This window comes from Apteryx mantelli, chromosome 2 (genome assembly GCF_036417845.1).
Source record: "Apteryx mantelli isolate bAptMan1 chromosome 2, bAptMan1.hap1, whole genome shotgun sequence".
NCBI classification, from domain to species: Eukaryota; Metazoa; Chordata; class Aves; order Apterygiformes; family Apterygidae; genus Apteryx; species Apteryx mantelli.
In genome coordinates this window covers 123,904,426-123,930,681 of record NC_089979.1, presented here as the reverse complement: position 1 = coordinate 123,930,681, position 26,256 = coordinate 123,904,426, and the positions used below count along the sequence as shown (strand labels likewise).

Here is a 26,256-nt window from a genome sequence, read left to right as displayed (position 1 = left end):
TAGTTACACTCTAAAAGCAGTTTATTTCTATTTTCTTTTTAGTCTGCTTCATAAAGCAACTTCCTTACATCAAAGTAAAATACATATATATATATATAAACCTTTCCAAAGCGATCAGCAGAATGCTCTGCTGAAGGTAGTTTAAAAATAAGCCTTCCCAAACAGATAGGATCACAGTACTCCTGAGCTATCTAATCTAACTTAATAAACTGAAAACACGATTCACCTTTAAAACAAGAATAAATTAATGGAATAGCCAATAAGCAATGTTTGATACAAAAAAAATGCACAACTGCAATTACCTTAAGACTTTTGCAACTCTGCCTGACCATGGAAAGAATTCTTGAGAGCAAGTAGCAAAGTCAGTGGACTAGTTCCAGAAACAATCCAGGTTTGTTCAGGAACACTGAAATATTATCTTTGCAACAAAGTAAAACCTACTGTAACAGATCAGGAGAAAAGCTGCACAGCTGCTGAATAGTTAAGAAACCTGGCATAGTGCCCAGTGAACCTGATGTCTCAGCTGCAAAGTGCCTGTGCCCATGCAAACTCAAGACAGCAATGCAGCTACTGTAAAGAATATACTTCGTCAGATAATGGCTGAGAATTAATTTTCTTCTTAAAGGAAAGAGAAAAAAAAGACAACGTCCTTACTTCTTAGAAGTGCTACCAGCTAATCCTAACATTCAAAGAAAATAACAGTCCCAGAAGATCATTAATCAGTATACTCTCAGTCAAATGACCTTGACCAGTGACCTTGATATGGCTGAATTCTCCTACCGATAGCAAAATGAATTGCATACTCTGTATAGACACCAAACAGTACAACGGTCTGGAATGAAAACAAGGTGCAATTTACCTAGAAGATGTTTAGGAACACTTAAACCAGCCAAATAACAAGTGGGCTTGAAGAAATAAGAGAGAACAAGCTGCAACTCATTTGGGCTTTTCTGGTTTTGCTTCTTTTTGTTTATTCCTTTCTAACCCACATTGGTTTTACATCATGGATGTTTAAACCTTTTCTTTAACTGACTCTGTTAAAGTGAGACTATCCCCTTAGTTTTCACCAGAGTAAGCATTCAGTTACTGCTCTTTTCAGGTTGGTATTTCATATCAAAAATAAAATGGCAATAGGATATGGGTGACCATTTTAAAATATTAATTACTTGAATTACAGTAGTGTGCAGCTACTCCAGGCATGGGTTAAGATTTATTATGGTGCATGTTGAATAAGTGCTGCATAAACAAGATACTCTAAGTGAACTATTTTTTAATGGTCCATTATGTTATTTCAATATTATTTCTTCTATCAGAAAACAAAACAACTTTTCAAAAGAAGTTTCTTCCCAGAAGATCATCCATCCCATCACCATCACTTTGGAAACACCCTCCAGCAAGAATTTAGCAGAATTCACTTGTGAAACTCAGTGCTGCAAGACCAAAAACTTAGTAAAATTGAAAAAGGGAAGAGTGGGGGGAAAAAGACCAGAAAAGTGCTTCAGCCCATAACTGACCATATTGTAAGCATTAAGAATTTAAACAAATTTGAGGAAAAAAATAAAAAGCAATAGTGCCTCAAACAATCTCCTTATCCCTTCATGTACCTCTACTACATGCTAACATTAACAGAGTAGATAGAAGTCCATCAGGACAGCCAGACTGGCCTCATAGGAATTTCCCCAAAACATTGGCCTTCTGTATTTCCTCAGTCACAAGGGATGAAGTGGACAGAAGAATGGCAAATTCACTTCTTGCTAGAAGCAGCTCAGAATCTGGCACATAGAGCTGCTTCTACATTAATGCTAGAACACACAGTTATGAATTAGAAAAGAGAGTATTGGTCACCACTATCCTATTTCTGTTTCAGATAACATAAATGTTAAATGTAACAAAGATTGACAGCCTAATTCAGTCTTCATTTTGTGCTAACATCTATGCCTATTGCTACAGATAATAACTACTATTAGGGATTATAGCAGATTTGATAACACTATTGCTTTTGCTAATTAGTTCCTTCTTTTATACTGTAGAAACAAAAGGGGAAAAAAAAGTAACAATTTGGTCTGTCCCAAGATAAGAAATGTCACTGCTGTTGTTGTTTCAGATAGTCAGTTAAACAGAATAGACATTCAAAATTTCAAGGAGGTACCTAGCTAAGGCCAGTGCCCTGTTTACTCTTTCCTCAAGGCCTGTGGTTCCCAGTGCCTTCCACATCAGCCAGAACTTGAATGCATCCGGGCGTCTGCTGCACTGAATGGACTTGTCACCCGTGTCATAGTTGACATCGTAGAACTTGTCCTGCTGGAACAGGTATGCTGCCTGGGCAGAGTAACACTTCTTCAGGAGGCCCTATTAGAAACACAATAAAGGCTTAGATTGCTAATACGCATTTTCAAACCTTTTCAACTTCACAAGCCAAAGCATTTTTCCCCTGTCTGTGCCAGCTATTAAATAGAACTGGGTGTGCAGAAAACTGTTCAAAGCTTATGGCTTTGCTTAAGAACCCTGGATGAAGCTGCATCCAATGAACTCAGCAAAGTTTTAGCACTAACTACAATGAAACCCAGATTTACTTCATAATGTCACTAAAGAGTTGCAGGTTGAAGAATTCTGACTCAGATCTCAAGAGGCCATGGGAGTGGGTACCACAGAAAGGGTTGTCTCTAGACATAAAATGGGTGGGAAAGAGGGAGAAGGGGAACCTCCTTCCACTGCTTCTGTCTGTAAATTGGAAGAACAGGCTCGGAGGAGCTGCCTACATGGTCACAAATGGTTCAATCCATTCCTTCTTTCATCTGACAAAGGTCTTTACATATATATACACCCAAACAGTTGCAGGCAGGGAAGACTCCACCCCCAAAATAAGTGTTTCCTCTTACCAGAAAAGACAGCCTCTGAAGATTTAGCATAGATTATCTGACTGGTTCAGTGGAAACACCACAAGGAGATTATTAGTACAACCCCAATTGTTTCTTTTCAAAGTTCTGACAATTTTTAAGTTCTGACAATTTTTAGCATTTGAAAATAAGTCTTAGAAAGGGTACTGTGGTGTACCCTGATCACGGTTTGTTACTTCTATTCAGTGATTTGCAGGCTCCAGCTCCCACTGGCTGAAGAATGAAATACTGAAGTATATTCTAATACTATGAAGTAGAGAGAAGGGCTGGCAAAAAGTAAGTTACAAGAGCAGAGATGAGGATGGCCCTACAAGAAGCCTGGGAGACAGAAGAGTTGTGGATTTGTCAGTGATGCTAAAAACAAGTGAGGAAAAAAAAATGTGTAAGATAACACTGGAATACAAATTCGGATGGGCTAAAGAACATGGCTAAAATATCAGATTCAGATTTGCAAATGTGTATTTAAGTGACAAGGAGTATTCTATGCAGAGTAGTTCAAGTAACAGAAGTGGACAGCACGGTAAGTCGCGAAACAGTATCTAAAAGAGCACAATGCATTTTTTAATTTAACTCCATTCTTCAGTTTGAACCATCTTAAAGACCATTTCATATTTTATCAGTTTCTCTGCATCTGCTGCAAGTTTGATTTTGAAATGGCAGACAGTGCCTAACACCACTCTTGAACACATTCATATACCCATAAGAGGAGATGCAGGTTTTAATCCACATTACAATACACTACTGATAACTTTGGCAATAAAATAAAGAGGGGGAAAAAAAGAAAGAAATCCAAAGAACACAAAAATGACACAAACTCCTGGCATACACAGAATATAATCTCCCTCACTCTTCAATCCATCCATCAATAACAACCAAACAAGAAGTACTGTGTGCCTATTTGCAGAGCACAAAAGGAGAAAAACAAAGCCGTGAAGAAGGTTTATCCACAACTTATGTAGGGGGTTGGCAGTCCATTGTAATATCTCTGATCTGCAGAAAGGGCAGCAAATTCTGTCCAAACTCTCTAGCCACAGGGCCAGGACATTCAGCCTTGTAAACACACAATTTGTGTGACACATTGGGAAAAAGAGGGGCAGTGGCTGATGTCCCCCTGCAATCATCAGAATGGTAATGTGCTGCTGCAGCAGCACACTGTAGCAGTAGCTGAAAGGCCAAAGCTGGGTCCTTTTTTTGTGGGATCTCTTTCTGAAAAAAGCTGGAAAGTGTGGTGAGAAAGGCCAGACAATGACATTAGAAACCAGAGGGAAAAAAAAAATTATATATATCTCAAACACTGAAGCATCCAGCTTTTCCAGTTTCTACAGCTTTTTGTTCTCCTGGCTGCACGCCAGGAACAGGAATCTGTTTGTTAAGCCATTGTGTCATATTCATTTATATCTCCATAGCTTGATTTTCCAGGTGAATACCCTGTCTACTAGACACAGTATTTTGCAGAAGGGGCAGCAATATCGACAAATTGAATTTAATTGCTTTGTCTCTTACCAATTAAATTTTGCACAATGTTTCTGCAGTCAGTATATAGCAAGGCTGATCAATGTGAGATTATCGTCTACATTATCAGAATGTATTGTAACTGCATAATAGAGGACATCACAGGATATTAGTTCTGCTCATGACTGTCTTATGGGAAATTCCTTTTTTTTTTGGTCACAAGAAACCTAAACTCAGGTGGTAACACTACAGAAAGACTTAGAAGTTCATTCAAGAGCACAGTGCAGCCGCAGAGCTTCATAGTTTAAAAACAAATGCTCTCAAGTGAAAACCCAACAAATATTCAACACAGTTCAGTATTTTTGACTGAATTTAAATTTCAGGGAAGATCTTTCATAAAAAAAGTTTTCAGAAAAAGGCAGGTACTGTCCTACTCTCCCGGTGCATCCAAAGCTGACATGACATGCTCACTAGACCCCCTTTTTCCATCTGCTTAACTTGCTCATAATGCAACATACAAAAAACCCTGCTAAAGTTATTGCTTATGTCAATCTGCAGAGGCAAGTACAGTGACATCCTCCAGCACGTCACTAAGGCTGGCAGGAGAGAAAACAAAACATCACAGTTTGTGAGATGTAAAGGAAATATGGTAGCACAATGCAGGGAGCAAGTTGGAGAAGCAAGGGAAGGGAAAGGAAAAGTTGCAGTGTAGGGTGTTGGGGTGGAGGAGGTAACAGCAGAGGGAAAAAAAAGCCAAGGTAAATTTTATATTCAGTAAAGTCATTACTCCTTGACAGCCACTGTCTCAAAAGTAATAAATTCAAAAATGGTGAAGACTTACAAAGAAGCCTCAGTTTTCCTAGTCAAATGAAAGAAAAGTAGAAAAAAAAATCATGAAGAGGTAGTATGCTTTCTAACAGAGTATTCACAGTCCCCAAAAGAACCCCATGGTTTCCATAAAGTAACTAACCTGTTCCATCTGTTCAGAAGAATTCCAAACATTTCATTAGAAAATTTGACAAATTTGAGATTCTTTCTTCAGCCCCTTTTATCACTTTCAATACTTTGTTTACAGGCTCATGGTAGTACTCTGCATTATACTGTGACTCAAATTTCAAAAAACTGAAACTATTTTCATACAGACCCTGGTCCACCATGAAGTTTCAAACAGCCTTTGGCTTTGATTAAGTCTATTGTTAGTTGCTGTGAGCTATAATTAATGGCAAATAAATGAAAAATCAGTGATACTGATATCAATATACAAGAACTCCAATTTCTTATTGTACATAACTTTAAACAGATTTTTCTCATTGAACACACACTTATCCACAGCAAGCCTTTTGATCTCTTTCCATTTCCATTGCTAGTTATAAGTAAATTTCAGAGTGTTTTTTTTTTTTTAAACAAAACATGAACAGTTCTCCCCCACACCCCAAGACAAACATCTTCCTGATTTGCTTCATCTGAAGCAATAAGGGCAATCTTTTGCATGGCGTACTTGAAAATTCTGAAAAGCAGTGTGCTACAAAAGGCCATCCCTGCAATTCATTTCAAGAGGTGAGAAGGAGCTCTCAGCTGTACTAACCCCAGACAGAAAGCAAGGCAAATACTTTATTTCCTGCAGCTGCTCTGGAAAGAAATCAGTGAAGTAGGTATCTTTGTGATGCTAATAATGATGAGGAAGAAATTACACTGCAGATCTGTCTACCGCGATCATCTCAATCAATAATGTTCTATACTAAAGTGGGACTTCATTAACTACATTCTTTTAATTTTTAACTAGTAAGTGAAAATTCTGTTCATTATCTAGAACTGTTTGCCCTAGTGCTACAACTAAACACCTAAAAAGTCACAGAACTTTGGTATTTGTGATAAACATTAGTTCTCTACTTATATGGTGATAATACCCACGTTTATACAGATTCTAGCAAGCACAAATTGGAGTAGCTTTATGGTCTTAAAGACCTGGTTCACAGCGTTTTAAGAACATATGAGAACAAAGTTCACTAACTAACCTTTTGAGAATGTTGGCTCATCTGTGTTCTGAGGAAGCTGATTTTATTACAGAAGGGCAGAAAGCTACTCAGTGTACGGCAGTGAAAGATGGTTAGCTGCACATTTCTTAAGCACTTTAAGCACTGAAGAATTATTATCATTGATCTGAGTTTTTACAGAGGATTAACCAATCTCCCTTTCCCTTTGCTGGGAATGCTTCTCCATAAGGTCAAACACCTATTTCCATCTCTATCATCTCTGGAAATCACTCCAATTTTGTGTCATTCAGGCTGGAAGACTTTCTTTTATCAGCATTTCACTACAATTTATCTAGTTTTTTAAATCCGATAGGAAAATATTTAAATACATCTCATTCCAATAATCTAGCTGCAATGTCTTAAAACATAACATTACTAAGCCACATAGCATTACTGATGCTATGTGGTAAAATAACACAAAACAAACAAAAACCTGTCACCATGACTTTTGCTAATGGAAAGCAATTACCACTTCACCAGAAACATGGTGATTCCTTCTCAAGCTTACCTTTTCATACATAAAGTAAAATGCAAAGTTTGGGCTTGTTAAGCTGTCTATACCTTAAAAGAATTAAGAAAAAAAAACTGAAGGGAGTTATTTGTCCATCTAACCCTAATCCTCAGACAGCCCACAGTTTCCAAACCAACCTCAGAGCAAACAGGAAGACAAGCTAACAAAACTTCTTCCATCAGACCCTTAAAAGGAGCTAGGGCTTGATTCATAAGTGGGACTTAACATCAGTGTTTAATGTTTTGCTGCTCTGATTCCTAATAGAATTCACAGCCTCAAGGACTACCCCTGAGGTGCCTTTAACACTCACCAGCAGAAGAATTCATGCCAAACTCTTCCAGATCCCATCTCAGCATCCAGCTCCCACCTCAGCAGCCTAACCACAGTATGAAAGAATTATGTTCACATTCATGTGTGCTTCATCTGTGACCACAAGTATTTATGTAACTTAGGGGAAGTGGAACAAGCTCCAAAGCGAGAAGCTGGCACAGATACTCTTTCCTCTACCCTTACTGATGTGTGAATAGCATTCTTTAATCAGAAATGGGAGACTAGGTCCAGCTCCCTTCTCCAGATCTTCTATGGAGGGGATCAAAGTGAAGCAAGGCCTTTCTGGTAAAGTGTCTTGAATACACAACTGATTTTTTTTTTCAGAAAGAATAACACTCTAGCACTTTCAAAAAGCTGGTAAGAAAGTACCCAAAATTGCACTTGCTTCTGTTTGCATAAAGCCTACACTAGCACAAAATGCATCAACACCAATTTGCGAGGAATTAAACACTGAAGAGTAAAATGCCCCCTCCTCCTCATGCAGAGAAGTCTTCTACTTTCTGAAACATTTCATTGTTCATCAGGATCTGACTTTAACAATCAGCAATACTTTTGTGCTTTCACCACTCAACTGCCTAGGATTCGGCTTTACATGCACTTCTGGCACAACACTGCATTACAGTGATTTAGAGGTGGAATAGGATTGCTCTACTAGACATTGCACTCCATGGAAGGAGAATACAGAAAGGCTGTCAGAGACCTGAAGTTGCAGCAGTGTTTGTAAAGTGACTCTAAATGCCAAGGCAGCTGGAGTATTTCTTCCCTCTCCACCTCCTTCCTCTTTCACAGAATCACAGAATCACTGAGGTTGGAAGGGACCTCTGGAGATCATCTAGTCCAACCCCCCTGCTCAAGCAGGGTCACCTAGAGCATATTGCACAGGATTGCATCCAGGCGCATTTTGAATATCTCCAGAGAAGGAGACTCCACCACCTCTCGGGGCAACCTGTTCCAGTGCTCTGTCACCCTCACAGTGAAAAAGTTTTTCCTCATGTTCAGATGGAAGTGTCTGTGTTTCAGTTTGTGCCCATTGCCTCGCGTCCTGTCGCTCGGCACCACTGAAAAGAGTCTGGCCCCATCCTCTCGACACCCTCCCTTCAGATACTTGTACACATTGATAAGATCTCCTCTCAGCCTTCTCTTCTCCAAGCTAAACAGGCCCAGCTCTCTCAGCCTTTCCTCATAAGAGAGATGCTCCAGTCCCCTAATCATCTTTGTGGCCCTTCGCTGGACTTGCTCCAGTAGTGCCACATCCCTCTTGTACTGGGGAGCCCAGAACTGGACGCAGTACTCCAGATGTGGCCTCACCAGGGCTGAGTAGAGGGGGAGAATCACCTCCCTCGACCTGCTGGCAACACTCTTCCTGATGCACCCCAGGATACCATTGGCCTTCTTGGCCACAAGGGCACATTGCTGCCTCATGGTTAACTTGGTGTCCACCAGCACTCCCAGGTCCTTCTCAGCAGAGCTGCTTTCCAGCAGGTCAACCCCCAACCTGTACTGCTGCATGGGGTTATTCCTCCCCAGGTGCAGGACCCTGCACTTCCCTTTGTTGAATTTCATGAGGTTCCTCTCTGCCCACCTCTCCAGCCTGTCCAAGTCTCTTTGAATGGCAGCACAGCCCTCTGGCGTATCGGCCACTCCTCCCAGTTTTGTATCGTCAGCAAACTTGCTGAGGGTGCACTCTGTCCCTTCATCCAGGTCATTGATGAAGAAGTTGAACAAGACTGGACCCAGGACTGACCCCTGGGGGACACCGCTAGCTACAGGCCTCCAACTAGACTCTGTGCCACTGATCACAACTCTCTGAGCTCTGCCATTCAGCCAGTTCTCAATCCACCTCACTGTCCACTCATCTAACCCACACTTCCTGAGCTTGTCTATGAGGATGCTATGGGAGACAGTGTCAAAAGCCTTGCTGAAGTCTAGGTAGACAACATCCACTGCTCTCCCCTCATCTACCCAGCCAGTCATTCCATCATAGAAGGCTATCAGATTGGTTAGGCATGATTTCCCCTTGGTGAAGCCATGCTGACTACTCCTGATCACCTTCTTTTCCTCCACATGCGTGGAGATGGCTTCCAGGATGAGCTGCTCCATCACCTTTCCAGGGATGGAGGTGAGGCTGACTGGCCTGTAGTTCCCTGGGTCCTCCTTCTTGCCCTTTTTGAAGACTGGGGTGACATTGGCTTTCTTCCAGTCCTCGGGCACCTCTCCTGTTCTCCATGACCTTTCAAAGATGATGGAGAGTGGCTTAGCAATAATATCCGCCAGCTCCCTCAGCACTCGTGGGTGCATCCCATCAGGGCCCATGGATTTGTGGGTGTCAAGTTTGCTTAAATGATCTCTAACCCACTCCTCCTCCACCAAGGGAAAGTCTTCCTCTCTCCAGACTTTCTCTCTTGCCTCCAGGGTCTGGGGTTCCTGAGGGCTGGCCTGACCAGTAAAGACTGAAGCAAAGAAGGCATTCAGTAACTCTGCCTTCTCTGCATCCTTCATCACCAGGGCACCCACCCCATTCAGCAAAGGGCCCACATTTTCCCTAGTCTTCCTCTTGCTGCTGATGTATTTGAAGAAGCCCTTCTTGTTGTCCTTGACATCTCTAGCCAGATTTAATTCCAAACGGGCCTTAGCCTTCCTCGTCGCATCCCTGCATACTCTGACAACATTCCTATATTCATCCCAAGTGGCCTGTCCCCCTTTCCACTTTCTGTAGACTTCCTTCTTCTGGTTGAGTTTTGCCAGGAGCTCCTTGCTCATCCATGCAGGTCTCCTACCTCCTTTGCTTGACTTCCTACTCATAGGGATGCACCGCTCTTGAGCCTGGAGGAAGTGATGTTTGAATATTAACCAACTCTCTTGAACACTCCTTCCTTCCAGGGCCCTCACCCATGGGATTCCTCCAAGTAGGTCCCTGAAGAGGACAAAGTTTGCTCTCCTGAAGTCCAGGGTTGCGATCCTACTTGGTGCCCTGCTGCCTCCTCGCAGGATCCTGAACTCCACCATCTCATGGTCACTGCACCACTCCACCATCTCATGGTCCTCTTTCTTCAAGAGGAAATTGCAATATGCAGCTTAAGCGGTCTAATCATTAACCGGGGGTGTATCTATATACTGGACCTAATTAGTTAAAAATACAGCACTGAATTCATCCCAAGCCTGCAACTGAGAGACAACGTTCACCTTAGTCAATAACTGACTAATTTTGCTTATTTTGGCTTATTTTTCATCCTGGAGTAAAGGTAAAATGATGCATGGGCAGTCTTGGAGTCTGCAACCCAGGAAATGAGGCACACTTTCCCTTGTTGCCCTGCCTTGTCTCATCCATGACTTGGAGCAATCAGCTCCAAAGGAAAGCTGATTTAACATCTATGATATTGAGTCCTCATCAGTTCTCAGGGCCAGGAGTTATAACCAGTTACATGAACAGCCAACCACTAGCAGCTGAATAGAAACTATCAGCTGCTTTGACAGAGATTTAGAAAAACATCTTACAAACCAAGGCCACAAAACAGTGGTACAAACCTCAGGGGCTCCTATCCCAGCGATGTTCAGAGTCATTCATGACCTATGAAGCATAAGCTAAAACTCATCCCTGATGGTATACAATGAACTTACAGCAAGGCTGAGTTTGATACTGTGCTTTAAATAATTAAGCTCTTACTGGTTTCTTTATTAAGATAGAAGAATTTCACAAAGATATAAGCAGAGACTTTTTCCACATCACAGACTCATCTCACTGTGCCACTTGAGACATCAGAGCTCTGCTGTTTGCTTTCTAGATCTTTTAACTAGTCATGGCTTTTGGAAAGCCTAAAAACACTGGTGATGATGAAAAACTAGCAGAGTGCTGAGAAAAAGGCTCAGCATCTCTACAGTGAAAGCCAAAACTTAACAAATTAATATGGCACAGAGGGCTTGTCCCTCCCCATACTCTGTAAGAGGACACACACCCAGCCTCTTCCCATGTGTGCTGACTCCTTTTCTTCTCCTCTCCCACTCTGGTGCACCCATGCAAGGAGACACAACATAAAGCTCTGACTAGATGGCATTCTTCAAAAAAAGACAGACTGCTGCAGTCCCAATGGATGACAACTGTTCTGGGGACCTTGATGAGCCCAGTGTTTAAGTGCTGCAGATCCAGGTGACAAAACACTCAATTCTGAATGCAAATTGTGCACAAAAGTTAAACTAGCAGGGGCACCAGCTGCAAAGTTTGACTAATGGTGAGTTTAGTAACTTGGATCAGTTTGGCTCTGCTCCCTTACTCATCCTTTATTAATTTCTTGGTGAAATTCAAAACACATACCATTCAGCCTTTGCACTGCAGTATAGCAAAAGTGACTAGCAATTGTTTTCTAATCACCTCCACTACCACATTAGAGTAATGAACTCTACTATGTTAACACACACACACACACACACACACACACACACAGAGGAGGACTTACAGAGTTGTCTTTCACCAGAAGAGCACAGCACTGGATTCCTGCCATCAGCATTTTATGGGGATTCCAGGCAACAGAATCAGCTCTATGAAATTTATAAAAGGAGAAGGAAAGGGGGGCAGGGAGGTGAGACAGTACATGTAATCAAGAGTACTACAGGGTCAAAAATCCCCAAACACACTGCAAGCAGATATATCAGATTTTTCAATTGTTTTCCACATACCCCTAAGTTTAGAAATCTCTCCAATTAAAAACAATACATATTTGTGAAAATGCAGCTCCCATGGAGGACATTAGGATATGTTTCCTCCATCTCAGTCCCTGGTAACTGTACTCATTAACTTAGCTGACTCACCTGTGGATGCCATGAAGCAGCTTGCAATGCTTCTTTGATATCAAAGCTGAGCCACCCCAAGATGCCTGTTGGAACATTGCAGAGCCAAGACAATGTTATTTGTATGAAGTTCTTTGCATTGTTTCATAAGGCTTAACTTAATGACTTTTGAAGATGTTTTATCCTATTTAAAGTTAGTTTACTACATGGTCAGTGGGTTAAATTTGCCCATAGTATCATCAGTACAGTCCTTCTGAAATAAGGAAGGCTGCCTGGAGCTATGCCTAACAGAGGAGCTGGTGTTGTGTGCCATTAAGTGAGCCAGAAACTCTGTTGTCCTCCCTGTGAAAGCAAGGGTATGAATTGAAGGTATTCTGCATAATCCCATTCCTGATCCTGAATCAGAGGAGCTTCCATTGCTCCAGCCTAAACCTAGGCAGTGAGAGCAGAAAACCCCGCTTTGCAAACCGTCCTCTTGCTGGCAGCTTCCTTTGTGAGAAATTCATGCAGGAAATTGAGGAGAGAATGATAACATCTGCCAATTTCAATGTCCAGGCTCAAATATATCATGGAGTTTTGATATGAAAATTGAAGTCAGTAAGCAGGCAACAGCAGTTTTTCTGCTACCAGCGATCCAACTGAAGCTAAAATGGAGTAAGACTCACCACATCTACCTTGGGTTGCGTGAGAACTAGGTGTGTGGTCTAATAGTCATTTAGGCCTTCTCTGTAGTCAGTTGCTCCCCACAGAAACATTTTTTCAAGAGTCATCTTATCTATTCTAGACACCTATATTTGGATAATACCTTTTGCAGATGTCAGTCTCTCTCCATGTACTACCAAAGAAGCCCAGACAACAAGAATATATTACAAGTTTAACTTTTTGGGCAACTCAAGTTACGTAAGGTGATTCTTATCCATGAATTCACAAGGACCAGATTTTACCCACCAGCTGCAATGAATCTCCAGTTCTCAAAAACATTTGTCCACAGGGGGGAAAACAACAAAAACAGTGGACATGTCATAGAATACATCAATAAGTTATTATAAAATACATAAAAAAGGATTTCTAATGTCCATGCAGGCAGAATCTACTTAAGCAAGTTCCCTGTGAAATAAGCAAAGCTCCTCACAGAGGCACAGGAGGTATCAGTCCACATAACACCAGGACTCAGCTTATTTTTAAAAGAAGGCATTTATTTTGGTGTAATGAAGAAGAAATCACTGATGTGAAGATTCTTGATCTCAGTATGGAGAACATACGTTTGTTTGGTTTTTGATTTTCACTTTTTCTTTTCAGAGAAACAGCTGCAAGAGCTGGTCTATAAATTTAGCACCAGTATTTGCTTCACAGGCCATACACTGGAAATAAGATCTGTCATCTCTGGGAGACTGGAATGGTGTAAGCTCACAAGGGAAATGAAAGGTTAATAACTTGTCTTAACATATGTAATTGTCATTAATGCAGTACATAAACATACCATCATTTTATTTTGTCATGCACACAACACTCTTGACATGGAAAGAGGAGCTGTTCATTCTATAGATGGGATCTGAGGTGGAGAAATTTGTCCCAAACTGCACAGTTAGCCTGTGGCAGGACCATGACTTGAAACTGGGTTTCCCCAGTTATTCACATTACAGGAGGACAATCAAACTGGCCTTCCTATTTATAGCCAGATTTTGTGCTTCTCGTTCTATGATTCAGTAAAGTCAAAACAGCCACTGCTTTTCACAATTCATAAGCAACCCACTGCAATACAATTTTTTTCTTTTTAAACTTGCACTCAAAAGTATAAGGTCAGTATTAGAAAAGATTGACATTATCACACTGCCACAGAACAACAGAACTAGAAAGACTATGAAGAGGTCATCTCATCTGTGTGCCCCTTCCAAAGGCAGTATCAACCATACCCATCTCATGTCCGACAGGCGTCTAGTGCAGAGATTCTCAAGCAGGGAATGCACCCAGCTTGGGACTAGCATCAAAGTAAAAGATAAAGTGCAAAGACACATCAGCACACTGCCCTCACAGCACTATTGGCACTGCCTTCCTTTAAAAAAAAAAACAAAAAAGAACAAAAAGAAACAACAAAAACAACCACTGTTGGAGATCTGGAGGAAAGGAATGATAGTACTGCATGTTCAGGCACCTCCACCACCTTTCTATCCTCCCGTGATCCACAGGGCTATCAGATGAATTTATGCTCTGTGCTTCTTTCCCCTGTCCACAGACCCAGTCCTTAAGGACCCAGGGCTGAGGATGAACAAAAATGAAAAGGCACCTAAGAAGATTGGGACTCACCGGCTTATCGTGTTTGTAAAGACCTCTGATGACGGAGGCCGCACAACTTGACCATTTCACTCACGTTTTAGAATACCAACCCTATGGATTTAAGACGTCAGTCCTAAACATTGTTGTCTCTTGTAATAGCTGCAGTGGTCACAGGAAACAGATTATTCCTTATCTCTTTGCAGCAGTTTTTTTTAAGTATCTATAGACTATAGTATGTTGTCTCTTTGTCTTTTCTAGTCTAAATAACTTCAGTACTTTCAGTCTTTCCTCATTAGTCATGATTTCTAGACATGGTTCTATCTATTCTCACTGCCCTGCTCTAATCTTTCTCTTGGAGGTCCTTAATCTTTTTGAAATACAGGTTTTTATTTGGACACAGTCTTGATAAAGCAGATGGAGCTAAAAGTAGAAGGAAAGAATTAATTTATTTACCTTCTTTATTCAATCCTGTAAGATGTTTACCCCTCTTTGCAAATGCTGCTGACGTGTGATATATTACAACCCTACAATCATTTTCTGCAGATCTGCTATCTAGCCAACATTCCCCAGCCTGTGTTTGTGCAGCTGATCATTACAGCTTAAACCTAAAGCACTATCCTTATTGAACTGCAGCTTATTTTTTCCAATCTTTTCTCCAAATTGTCAAGATCACTTTGATTTCTAATCCTGCTCTCCCACTGTCTCTTCCAGTTTCATGTCATCTTCATGTCATCTTCAAATTTAATAAGCATACTCTTTCATCCAAGTTATTAGTGAAAGTATTGCATAGAACCTAACCTAGGATGGACCTTTGTGGAATCCTGCTCAACGTATATTCCTCTTTCAGCAATGAACCACTGATAACCACTCTGAGTATGATTTTCCAGACAGATTTTCACTATCACTTCACACTTGCAGTTTGGTAGTGCTTCCCTGGCTTTCTGATGAGAATTTTCCATGAGATATTGCCAAGACATAGTAAAGTTAACTGCTTCTCCTCCATGCAGGAGGCTAGAGAAAGAAGGTAGATTGATCAGTCCTGATTGATGCATTTTGTTCATGAAAAATCTAGCTGGGAGCTATGCTAGATAGCTCAAAACACATGAAGATTAATATTATCAGCTGTGCCCTACTGCAATGTAATTGGTAACTAGGTGTGAGAAAATGATTGCGTTTCATATGTAACAAACTGCTTACAGCTGAATGATGTGAGTGACAGGGTTTTGCAATGCGATTAAACCAACTACCTAAGCCCAGGCTAATAGGTCAAATCAGATTTTCTGTTCTTGCCTAGCCATGTGAAAAAGTGTCATAAAGTGAGGCCCAGCAGGGAGGAAATACCTATACAGGGTATTTAAAGCTACATGAACACAGTGCATAATATATATAATTGCTGGAGCTTGAGTGCATATTGATGCATATGCAGAACAAGAAAGGCATTACAGATATATGACAGAATACAATAATCAACAGGAATGTGTGATAGTACTGTAATGTTCACAAAATGAGCCTGGTTATTATCCCTGCATATGGTCCTGACTGTTGAATGGCTTGACTGCTAGGATAGTTTGGACTTATGCTCTTGGTATTATCTTCTTAAAATTATTTTTCTTAACTTCTTTTCCTCCCCCTTTAGGTTGGTCTCCACATGAGAACTTATCTGCTATTTTTCTGAGTTTATCTTGCTGAAGCCTACTGATTTTATGTTGATGTTCTCCCTTTTGCCCTTCCTAAGGATCATAAGCTTTATTGTTCCAGATTTAATGAGGAGTTTCCCTAAAGCAAACATATCAATTTTTGGCAATGGAAAATATTCTGAAATTAGCTACATTAGTGTAAAACTGGAAAAAACATCACTGACATTCATATAAGACATCCTTATAAACAGCTCTTGAGACCATTTGCAGTAGATAATCATGATCCACACCAATGATACAAGAAAGTCATAAATTAGACTGAATTTCCCCCATTTGTAAATTTTTTTAAAATTTTACTGCATCTTTTTTCCTTCAAAGTTACACCAGACCAGAAAAGCAGTACTCACTTGCTGTAAATCAGACTGCATAATGTGTAAATCATTCAACATGAAGCCAAGAAGGATTCCTGGCTTCCTTTCAAAGGAATGCAGATTCTCAAAGCTTTCAAATATTATTTCTCATTTATGAGGCTGGAAGGAGACAGGGTGCTTAAAAACAAAACACCGCAACAACTTTTCATTGTTTCTTGTACACTATTCCTCAATGGCAGATGCTTGGGCTCACTGTACCTCTTCACACATCATTCTATCACATTATGAATTACAGTCTGCTCATTTTACCATAGAAGGTTTGTATATACCTGCATGCCCCATGTTGTACAAAAATGGCACTGAAAGCTTTCAGTCTCTTTCCAACACCCTATTCCCATATAAATACTTGTGAGAAGCTTTAAACAAAAACAAGCAAAAAAAGAAACAACCATCCACTCAACTCTTCCTACAGGGCGAAAAGAAGGAAGCAAAAATACTAATAGAACTCCCAAGAACCATCCCAGGTTAAGAAATCATCGAAAGGTTCATAACACAAATCACATTTTAATAGAAAAACTGGTCTTCTAGACCACAAACTATCCAGTTTATGGGATACATTTGTCCTACTGGAAATCAATTAACATCTGATAGCTACAGTCACTGTTCAAACAAAAAATTATCTTTAAGAGAGTCAGTGACACTTTTATCTTAGCTTAGCATGAGGCTGAAGTTGGACAAGCTAACTCTTTGCAGAACACTAGCAATTGCCTACGAAGTATAGTTCAGAATATGGCCCAGGCTCAGCCCCTCTGTTTTTAGTTATTCAGCTACAGCAAGTAGGTTAGTAAACTACTCATTGTCCTCCTACAGCCACTGGAGATATGCTCCAGCTGTGGCTATTCAACTTACCTAAGATCTAACACAGACTCTCAATGTACCCATCTTTCCACTAACTATAAGCAGACATGCTAGAGACTAGCATCTAATATGAATGCTGTACATTTGCTGAAAAGTCTGCTAGGTCATTCTAACCCACAGTAACATCCATCAGCAGCCTTTACAGACACTTTAAATACTAGGGCTGAATTCTGCAGCTTTTTCTCCAAGTCAATAAGAAAACTTTTGATTTGCATACAGAGATTTTATTTATTAATGTCTGTAAGACATTTCTATTTGAAAGGCACATTGTCTATGTCATTTTCTTTGAATAATCAATATTAAATAAACACTTTAAAAATTTAAAGCAGATCTAAAAATCTCCATTAATGCCGCTCCAGATTCTCTTATTGCTCTATCCATATAAATCTAGGTCCAATTTCACGGACTTTAGTCAAGGCATTCTGGATTTGTGCTACTTTAATTACAAAGAGAATCCAGTTTACAAGAACTAATTTTAGAAAAAAACATTTTCAGCTAACTCTTCCAGATAGTTCCAAGGGCTCAATGATTATTCTAAAGAGGTTCCTGAATGGAATCAAATACCTAAAACTAAAACTATAAAGAAATGAGAGAAGAAAAAGTTTGGAGCAACTTAGGAAAACTTAAGGGGAACTACAGGACAGTCAAACCTGTAAATAAGAAACAGAATAATTTATGGATGGCTGAGTCAGAGATGTACCTTTATTTTAACCCATATGAACCATACACTACAATTCTAATGTGTCCATTCTCCAATAAGATGTGGAAAGAATCTGAAGTTTTATTTGCATGTAACTATCCTTGATGTGGTTTTTGGGAGGTAGCAAGAAGAAATAAGAAACTGATTTTAAATGCATTTTGAAATATAACCAGACAATAATAAAATAACATTGACTGCATGTCAGAGCCAAGTTATTTGCTGTTTTTCAGCACATGGAACAGAGAGGAATCAGAATGCATCTCTGTTCTCCATGCAAAGAACTATTAAAGCCCAACTTACTACTATATAGAAGTATTGACAGTCAAAGAAAAATAGTAGTTATACAAAAGCAATGCTGAATAAACTACACAGTATACAAACTCACATCAACATGAAGCCAGAGGCCATGCTTTTCACAGATATTGGCTATTTTATCCAGAGGATCAAACGCTCCCAGCACTGTTGTGCCTGCTGTAGCACAGACAAGAAATGGTGCTGACCCCTGCAAAAGGATTCAGAACAAAAGAACTGTCATTTGCACGCTCATTTCCTCCAATATATTTGGAAAGCTAAAGTGTAACAAGGTCTAGAAAAGTAGGACAGAGATGTAACAATCTACATTTTAGTTTCTCAGTGCCAAGAGCCTCACACGGGAGGTACTGTGTTTAAAAGTGCTGACTCTTACAGAAAAAGCATTTCCAGCTAGCACTATCACAGGGCAGACTTCACCAGCTTCAGACTGTTTGACAGATGCTAGTTTTGTCAAGATGAAAGTGTGTTGGATATTTGGCATTTCTCTTTATACATTGATTTTCATTGCTCAATCTTTTTAAATCTTACTACCGTATTTGCTGCCATTCTGCCTAATACAAATAAAGCTTAGTTCAGCCAGCAGGCTACCCCTGCAAGGGAAAAGACTCATCCCTCTCAGGATGCCACCTGCATTACCTCTACAATGCCTGTACTCATTGTCTGCTTAGTGAAGAGGGACCTTTAGTTAGGGGACATGATTTGCCTTATGTAGCACCAGCATATACTACAACTGGGACAGTCCTCACTACCTGACCCCAATGCCTGGTCTGCAGCAAAGTGCTATTCTCTTACTCCTCCCCCTTTCTAAAAAAGATAGGAAGGGCTGTAGGTGGTAACTTAGCATTAGCAGGGAGACAGCTGGAAATCTCAGAGAGCTTTAAGATTAGATTGGCAAGATAAGGAAGCTTTTGTCAGGTTTGCAGCTTCAGACAACCATCACAAGCCACCCATTTTGTGACTTTGTTCACTGCTTTTCCATTTTGCTAATACCAGCAGTGCAATTACAATAGCAGATAGGGTCAAATGTGCTCGCTGGCACCTACTGTTGTGAATGCATGTGCCTGTGCCTATTTAAGAGCAGAAATTGGAAGAGAATCGGCAGAGTCTGTAGCAGCTTCATGAAATTGAGGGTCTCAGTCCCAGAAATGACTGTGTAGTTTCATTTGCCAGTAAATACATGCTGAAATAACTTCTCTGTGTGTTTCAGCACCTGGCCCAACCATGGCAATATAGTTACTGAACAGGCATTAAAGTTGTTATTAAATTGTATAATCTGGAATCCCTGGAGTTTATTAAACCTCTCATATGATGCAAGGCTATGCTGATGTAATGCAGTGTAGTTTCACTGAAATTGGGCATCAGCTGAAGATCCAATTCTACATGCAGGTCGTTTCAAAAAGGTAGCTTCACTTCAGCTGAAATCTGATTTCACTCTCTCTTTTTTTTTTTTTTTTTTTTTTTTTTTTTTTTAAAAAGTGTTGCCACATCTACTGCAGGGACACACAGGCTTAATTCACATTTACGCTCTGACAGTTTTATACTTCTTTAACAGTGCAGGGACTGTTAGAAAGGCGCATAAATAAGATTTACTTGAATTTTAAGATTTCTTTACAAATTGCTAAAGCAGTGAAAAGTAACCTTGGAATAAATTTAAATGAGTCCCATAGATCCACAATAATTACCAGCCTGTAACTCCCTTCTCAGTCATTCATTCTTAGTACAACCTAGAACAAAAGTCAATCAAACACTTGCAAAAGAGCCTGAAGCTCAACTGCAAAGCGCTCTTGCAAGTGAGGCAAAGCTATCTGCTGCATTTAACAGCTTCCATAAACTTTCTCACCAATGTGCTCCCACAGCTATATCACAAAGACAAAGCTCCCCCAGCAGCCAGCAGGTAACATGACTAAATAAGGGGACAAGTCCAGGATTTCTACAAATTCAAAAGATTACTAATGTTACCATTACATTTTTCCCCAAAGAAGGGAATTATATTTTTATTCTGCTTGCCATTATAGTTAAATAAATCTTCTTGACTAAATCCTCTAAAAAGAGGCCTAAGAATGTTGATACTCATAGTCCATGATATTTTGTGCTCCGATCACTATAGACTACATCCTCTGTTGTCTAAGAGTCATTAGAATATTTGCTGAAATTCACTGAAGTGTCCTTCCATAAAGTTAGAAGTTTACCAAGGACAGACCCACTTACTGAAGCTTCGATGAAATGAAAACTTTCAATATGCCTGTGACTTCCACTTAAAGGCAAGTGAAATAGTGTTTCTCAAGTGTAACAATTTTGTAAGCAGAGTATTTTAAGATAGAACACTTGTTTTTAAATTGCAGAGCACTGCACTAAAGCTGGTTTTTTTAGATCACAAAAGCCAGATTTTTTTTTTAAATAACCTCTAAATTTATCAGACCAAGAAACAAAACTTCAGTTTTTGCAAAAGCAAAGAGCTCATTTCCCCTGTTAGCCTGCTTTCTCTCACTCCAATGTAATTCAGTCCCTTTTCCCCCCTAGCTTGCTCAAAATCAGTGAAGTGCACGTTGTCTTGCACTGATAATGCAAGGTACAAAAAGGGGCAAGCAAAAGAGTTTGCCAGATAATTAGGCCCATCATATATTAGTAGTTATTCTATTTAGCATGAAACTCAAGGGCAGATGGTTGTTGGGCAGAAGAAATATCTAAAATAAGCCTTGGTGAAAGCTATTTGAGCCATGCCAGTGCAAGACAGGATAGCATTGCCTTGCCTCCTCTATCAGCAACAATGGCAGGGTATCGAAGGCGTTGTCCACACCGTGGACATTGCACTAGCTGCTTGGTATTGCTGGATCAGGGTCTAAGGACTGCAGTCTGACCCCTACTGCTCTGATAACACAGACTGGAGCGGCAAGAGATAAGGTGACCAAGTCAGAAAAGGTCTTCTGTGCCTCAGTCACATTCAGTCCCCCAAGCTCTCTAGCATAAATTATGTTGGCTGTAATAACTGCTATCTAACAGATTGTGGGATTGTATATTACTGTTGCTCAAATACACACATCAGTACATTTCCAAATACTGCCCTTTGACTTTCTTTTCAACAAAGAAGAAAGAATTCTGTGGGAAGAAAGGCACAGAATAGAATCTCTGCACTCTTACAGCACTAGATAGAACCAAATTTAGCATTTACAGTATGTACAATAGTTCTAGAGACTAAGCCATATCTTACAGCTCTTGCTCACTGCAGAGGATAGAGCAATATTTGCTGTAATAACTAAAAAACCTGCAATTTTCATTTACTTTTAAAGGGAAAACACATACTGCATCCATTTGAAAAAGGATTAAGGGCAAAAGAAATACTAGATACATAAGTGTGCTAAATACTTTAGAGCACTGCTGTACTTGGGACTTTTTTAGTAGCAAACACCCTGTGGAATTTTACTCCCCTGAAGAGTAACATTGAGTGTCTTGGCTTGTTCCACAACTTTGTGGCAAACAGACTGCACCTGCACTCTAATAAAAACACTGGTACATTAACTGCCCTATTTTTAAGCTTTCACTCATTCTTAGCTTTCTTTCCTTTCACACAGAAACAAGCACACAGCCTGCATGCACTCCTCCTCTCCTTCATGCTCTCTCTCTCCCTCTCACCTCTTTCCTGGCCCGTTGAACTTGTTTCTCCAGTTCCTCAGGTATCATCTTACCTCTAAGGGACACAGATTTAAAACTTTTCAGTTACATTCAAATAGGTTATTCATGTACAGCACTACTGCATTTTAAAGTCCTCAGACCTCAGCCATGGCTTTTCCTTCCTTACCTTTCATCTGTTTTGATGAAGTAAACATTTTCTGTACCAATACCCAGGAAAGAGGCTGCCTTCTTCATGGAGTAATGACACTGTAAATGGAAGAGACATGAAAAAGAAAGTGAGTACATAATTAAAAAGAAAGAAAATCCTTAGCGTAGGATACAGTGACATCAAAGTTAATTTAATATAGGATAAGTCACAACAACAGTATATCCTAACACAAAAAGCAAATTGACAAAGTTATGCAGTAACAAGATATCTTGTATCTAACAATTAATGACACATACTAAAGAACAGGGAAAATATGGAAGAAAAAAAAAGTGCGCACCATATGTAAAATATGGGCTTTAAAAATAGAAAGCTCTATTCTGTAGCAATATTTAAGTTCATTCTGATTATAATGAAAAATAGAAATTCTGAAGTGTCATCTGGAAAGAATTTTTAATTGTTTCAAAATTGAAATGCTGCATTGCAGGAAAATGTTTTAATAGAACTGAGTTAAAAGTATCAATGACAGCAAAAATTAGGCAAATGCACAAGAAGAAAGATCCAAAGGTTACTAAACTTAACAGCCTGGATGCAACCTCTAGCTCTGAATGTCCATAAGCATCACTTCTTGGAAAACTGACCCTAACTAGGATATATCTAATGATATATCTAAAGCCTCTACTACTTCACACTTGCAATTTTTCTGTATGCTTTCTGTAAATATCAGCTGCTGGCTACTGGCTGAGACAGGGCACAATGCTAAACCAACCCCCTGGTCTGATCCAGCAACTCTGTTCATACAGATCAAGGAGCTCAAGTCCCAAGACTCAAGCCCCAAACTTTAGAGGAGGTACAATGGGGACCTCCAAAGTTCTCAGACTACTGCCTCTGCAAAAGGACCTGAAAATCTTAGCGTTTAGATACCAAGGTTGCTCACATGAATTTGGATCTTAGAAGCAACTATGAAAGCAAGCAGACTTGAGACAAGACTTAGTAGCACATCTTTGAAATGCTTTAAGTCAATATTGATTTTGCAGAAAGTTCCAGTTTAGACTGGCCTGCATTTTCCAGAAGATAGTTACTATTTCAGCAAAGAATTTTAGCTAGCTCTGATCACAGAAACATCATTGAATGATTACATACATCACACAGCCCACTTTTCACTTAACACTGAATAAAGGGCATTAGTGGAAGAAGCCTGTAAAGTGGGTGTAAAAGCATAGAAACCCCATTGTCTGCCCAAAGGGACGTTAAAAGTGTGTGTTTACTCAACTGGACTGTAGTAAAATAGCTCTTGTAAGAAGGACACTCAAGCCCACATGTCCACTCTGTACTTTGTACAACCTTTTTTCCATTAAAGAGATATTCAAGGTCTTGTATCTTGCCATATTTCCAACATTCACCTTTGTAAGTTAGGATTTGCCCCTTAATTCATGAATATTCTTATTCCAGAATAAGAGTATCCTGATCTCACACAGCTTAATCCACCTTTAAGATTATCCTGGGAATTCAAGATATGATAACCATCTTAATCTGGATTCATCTTTACATACTAAAGCCACCATGAACCACCAACAGAATGCCAAATGCAATGGAGTCAGTTTTGAGAGTATTCAGCATCTCACAGGACTACAGAGTTTTCCTCAGAACCAAGCTCTTCCAAGCCTGAGTTACCACTGCTCTTTTTGAAAAGAAAAAAAAAAAAAAAAAAGATTTTTTCACATTACTGAAGAGTTAAAATGACTCATATTCCTGCAACCATGAAGACGTCTAGAATTGTTTCTTTTCATACAGGAGGTGAAGCCAGGTGGTTAATTAATTCCATTTTCTTCCAGAGAGTTCACACAAATGCAGTCACTGAGGAACAAAATTATGAAACATGTACAACATTTTAACACGTGGGTATGAATATATTACAGGTATTCAAGCCTGTCACGCTTATTTTGATTAGATGGATCATCTCAAAGGGCTCTTTCTTTTTGACAAAAAGGTTTTCCCCGTCATCACCCACTTTTTAAATAAATGCATAGAAAGATACTACCCAATAGCATCAGGTAGTCTTAAGAATGCTTAGTATTCTAACATGACACATTCACAAAGCCTTTAGGACTCATTCATTTAGACTGTTACAAGAATAATAATATATATAGATGAATAATTAGTCTTATATTACATCAAATTATATCAATAAGTGGTAATATTTTTTGTAGAGTGGCTGTGTGTTGTTCAATAGAAGTTTGGAAACGATTTCCGCTGATCTGTGAACAATTTAAAATGCAAGCAGCCTCTAGCACTGATTTCTATCCATTAAGTTCAGATGAAAGATATTATATTGAATCACTAGGAATAATCAGATTGCTCCAAATTCAGAAGGCAGTAGACTTGCAAAAATCGGTATACTAGTAGGCAAGCCATCAATAAATCATACATTTTAATTATGAAACATGGTAGAGGAAAATGGGAGAAAGACAAATGAGGCTTGAGCATTTAAGAGATGATACCAAAAAGCAGAGGGAGGGAAAGGAATAAATAGAATACCAAAACAAAACAGGTTGTAAGATACATCAATCCTTGGCTTTATGAGTACATTTGCTCTCCTTGAAAAAATTTTCAGGTCTTCAGTAGGACAGAAGAGGGACAAGAGTTATACTACAACATCGACTTGGAGCATGCCTATTCTGATGAAAAAGGTGGTCTCTCAATTTTATTGAAAACAAAAGAATTTCCTCTGTTTTGCTATCATTACTGGAAGCCCTGTTATGCTAAATTACAGGACACCATTTTAAGCAAAAATATATCTGAGAACTTATAGCAGCTCCAGTCAGTTTCAATTAATTCACTTGTTCATAGTTCCCTTTCCAAAAAAAGGAGAAAGAAATATCTTCAGAAAAAAATATTATCTTGATTATATAAATAATTTTAAATAATAATTTTTAACATTAAGAGGTCAAGTTACTCTTGCCATGTCTTTTGGGGGCTTGCTTATTTAGACACATTATTAAATCTGTAGGCATTCATTTTTCACTGCAAATGGCTTTATGCACAAGATCAAATTGAAACAGTGTATTTAAGGTGTACTGCTGTAGTATTAACTATAGTTGGACAGTTTTCTTTTCCTAACAGCCTTGCAAAGGCACGGTACTCTTCCCCTGTGCTCATTAAAAGAGAAGATAAGTTTTCTTGATTTTGAAAAGTTTCCTAGAAACCTGATTGCACAGAGCAATTATATTATCATGAGATTGCTTTATTAGTCCTTTTTGCCTGTTGTAATTTCAATAGGGACAAGGGTGACTTAATATTGTGTTCTTTCACATTGTTACTTTCATGATCAAGTTGCACTGGGGAGGAATTTAATTTCTTTGCATCTAAAACTGCTCAGCACCACCATGTACTGTCCAACTGTTTACACATACTTTTCTACCCTCAGTTATATCAAACTGAGTAATTCCTGCTTTTCAGATCAATGCGATATGTTCTTGGGTCAGGATAAAGTTTAGATGGTACTCTCATATAGTCAAAGGTGATAATAAGGCAGGCTGACATCTACAACTACATCTGTATTCAGGCGTTAGAGAAATACTAATCGCGCTTCAGGAAAGCAGAGTACAACAATTTGTCTAATACTACTGCCACTATCTCAAGAGGAATCATACAGGAATGGTCCAGCAAGAAAACTACTGAGTAGAAGCATAAACAGTTTTCATGTATATCACTGTAATTTTAAGTAGCTAACCATTTTATTTGCATTAGATTGGGACACCACTTACAATTTCTTTCAATTTCATTACCACAGGAACAAGGAGCCTTTTCCTTGTTGAAGGCCAAACAGAATATGTGCAGACCTTGGGTTGGTCACATTAAACATACATCTTTGTGTTACCCAAGAACATACAAAAAAAACCCCACATGGCCCCAGATCACAAAGTTAAGTCACTGACCAGTCCATACATTCCTCTGCCTTACAGCAAGGCAACATCTCTTGCAGAACAAGAGACAGTATTATGTCAAGTGCCAGACTGAAATTTTGGGACCTGGCAATTCAAGGCAAAAGTAATTTCATGTGGAACCTAGTGATGAAACCAAGTCCTAAAACGAGATGAGGGCCTTGAGCAGCCAGTGTGTTTTGATTCCTTCTTGTCAATGCTCTCAGATGATTATAACCTCATGGCTTCTTCATGCAAACATGGTTTGCCTTATTCACTTTGAAGCTAAACATAGGATGCAACTTTTTCAGAACCATTTTTTACTGTTGCTTGCCCAGTGC

At 39.5% G+C, this 26,256-nt stretch overlaps 1 protein-coding gene across 3 annotated transcripts in view; it reads right to left on the bottom strand.

Annotated features, from left to right (window-relative positions):
* GADL1 (glutamate decarboxylase like 1) overlaps nt 1-26,256 on the bottom strand; it is an 86,078-nt gene that overhangs the window by 38,845 nt on the left and 20,977 nt on the right. For all 3 annotated transcript variants that reach the window (XM_067292463.1, XM_067292464.1, XM_013950718.1), the window contains exons 7-12: nt 22,014-22,093; nt 21,848-21,902; nt 18,291-18,407; nt 12,027-12,091; nt 11,675-11,756; nt 2,150-2,349 (exon numbers count right to left, since the gene is read on the bottom strand). In XM_067292463.1, coding sequence (XP_067148564.1) covers nt 2,150-2,349; nt 11,675-11,756; nt 12,027-12,091; nt 18,291-18,407; nt 21,848-21,902; nt 22,014-22,093 — 599 coding nt within the window. The remainder of the gene's footprint in view (nt 1-2,149; nt 2,350-11,674; nt 11,757-12,026; nt 12,092-18,290; nt 18,408-21,847; nt 21,903-22,013; nt 22,094-26,256) is intronic.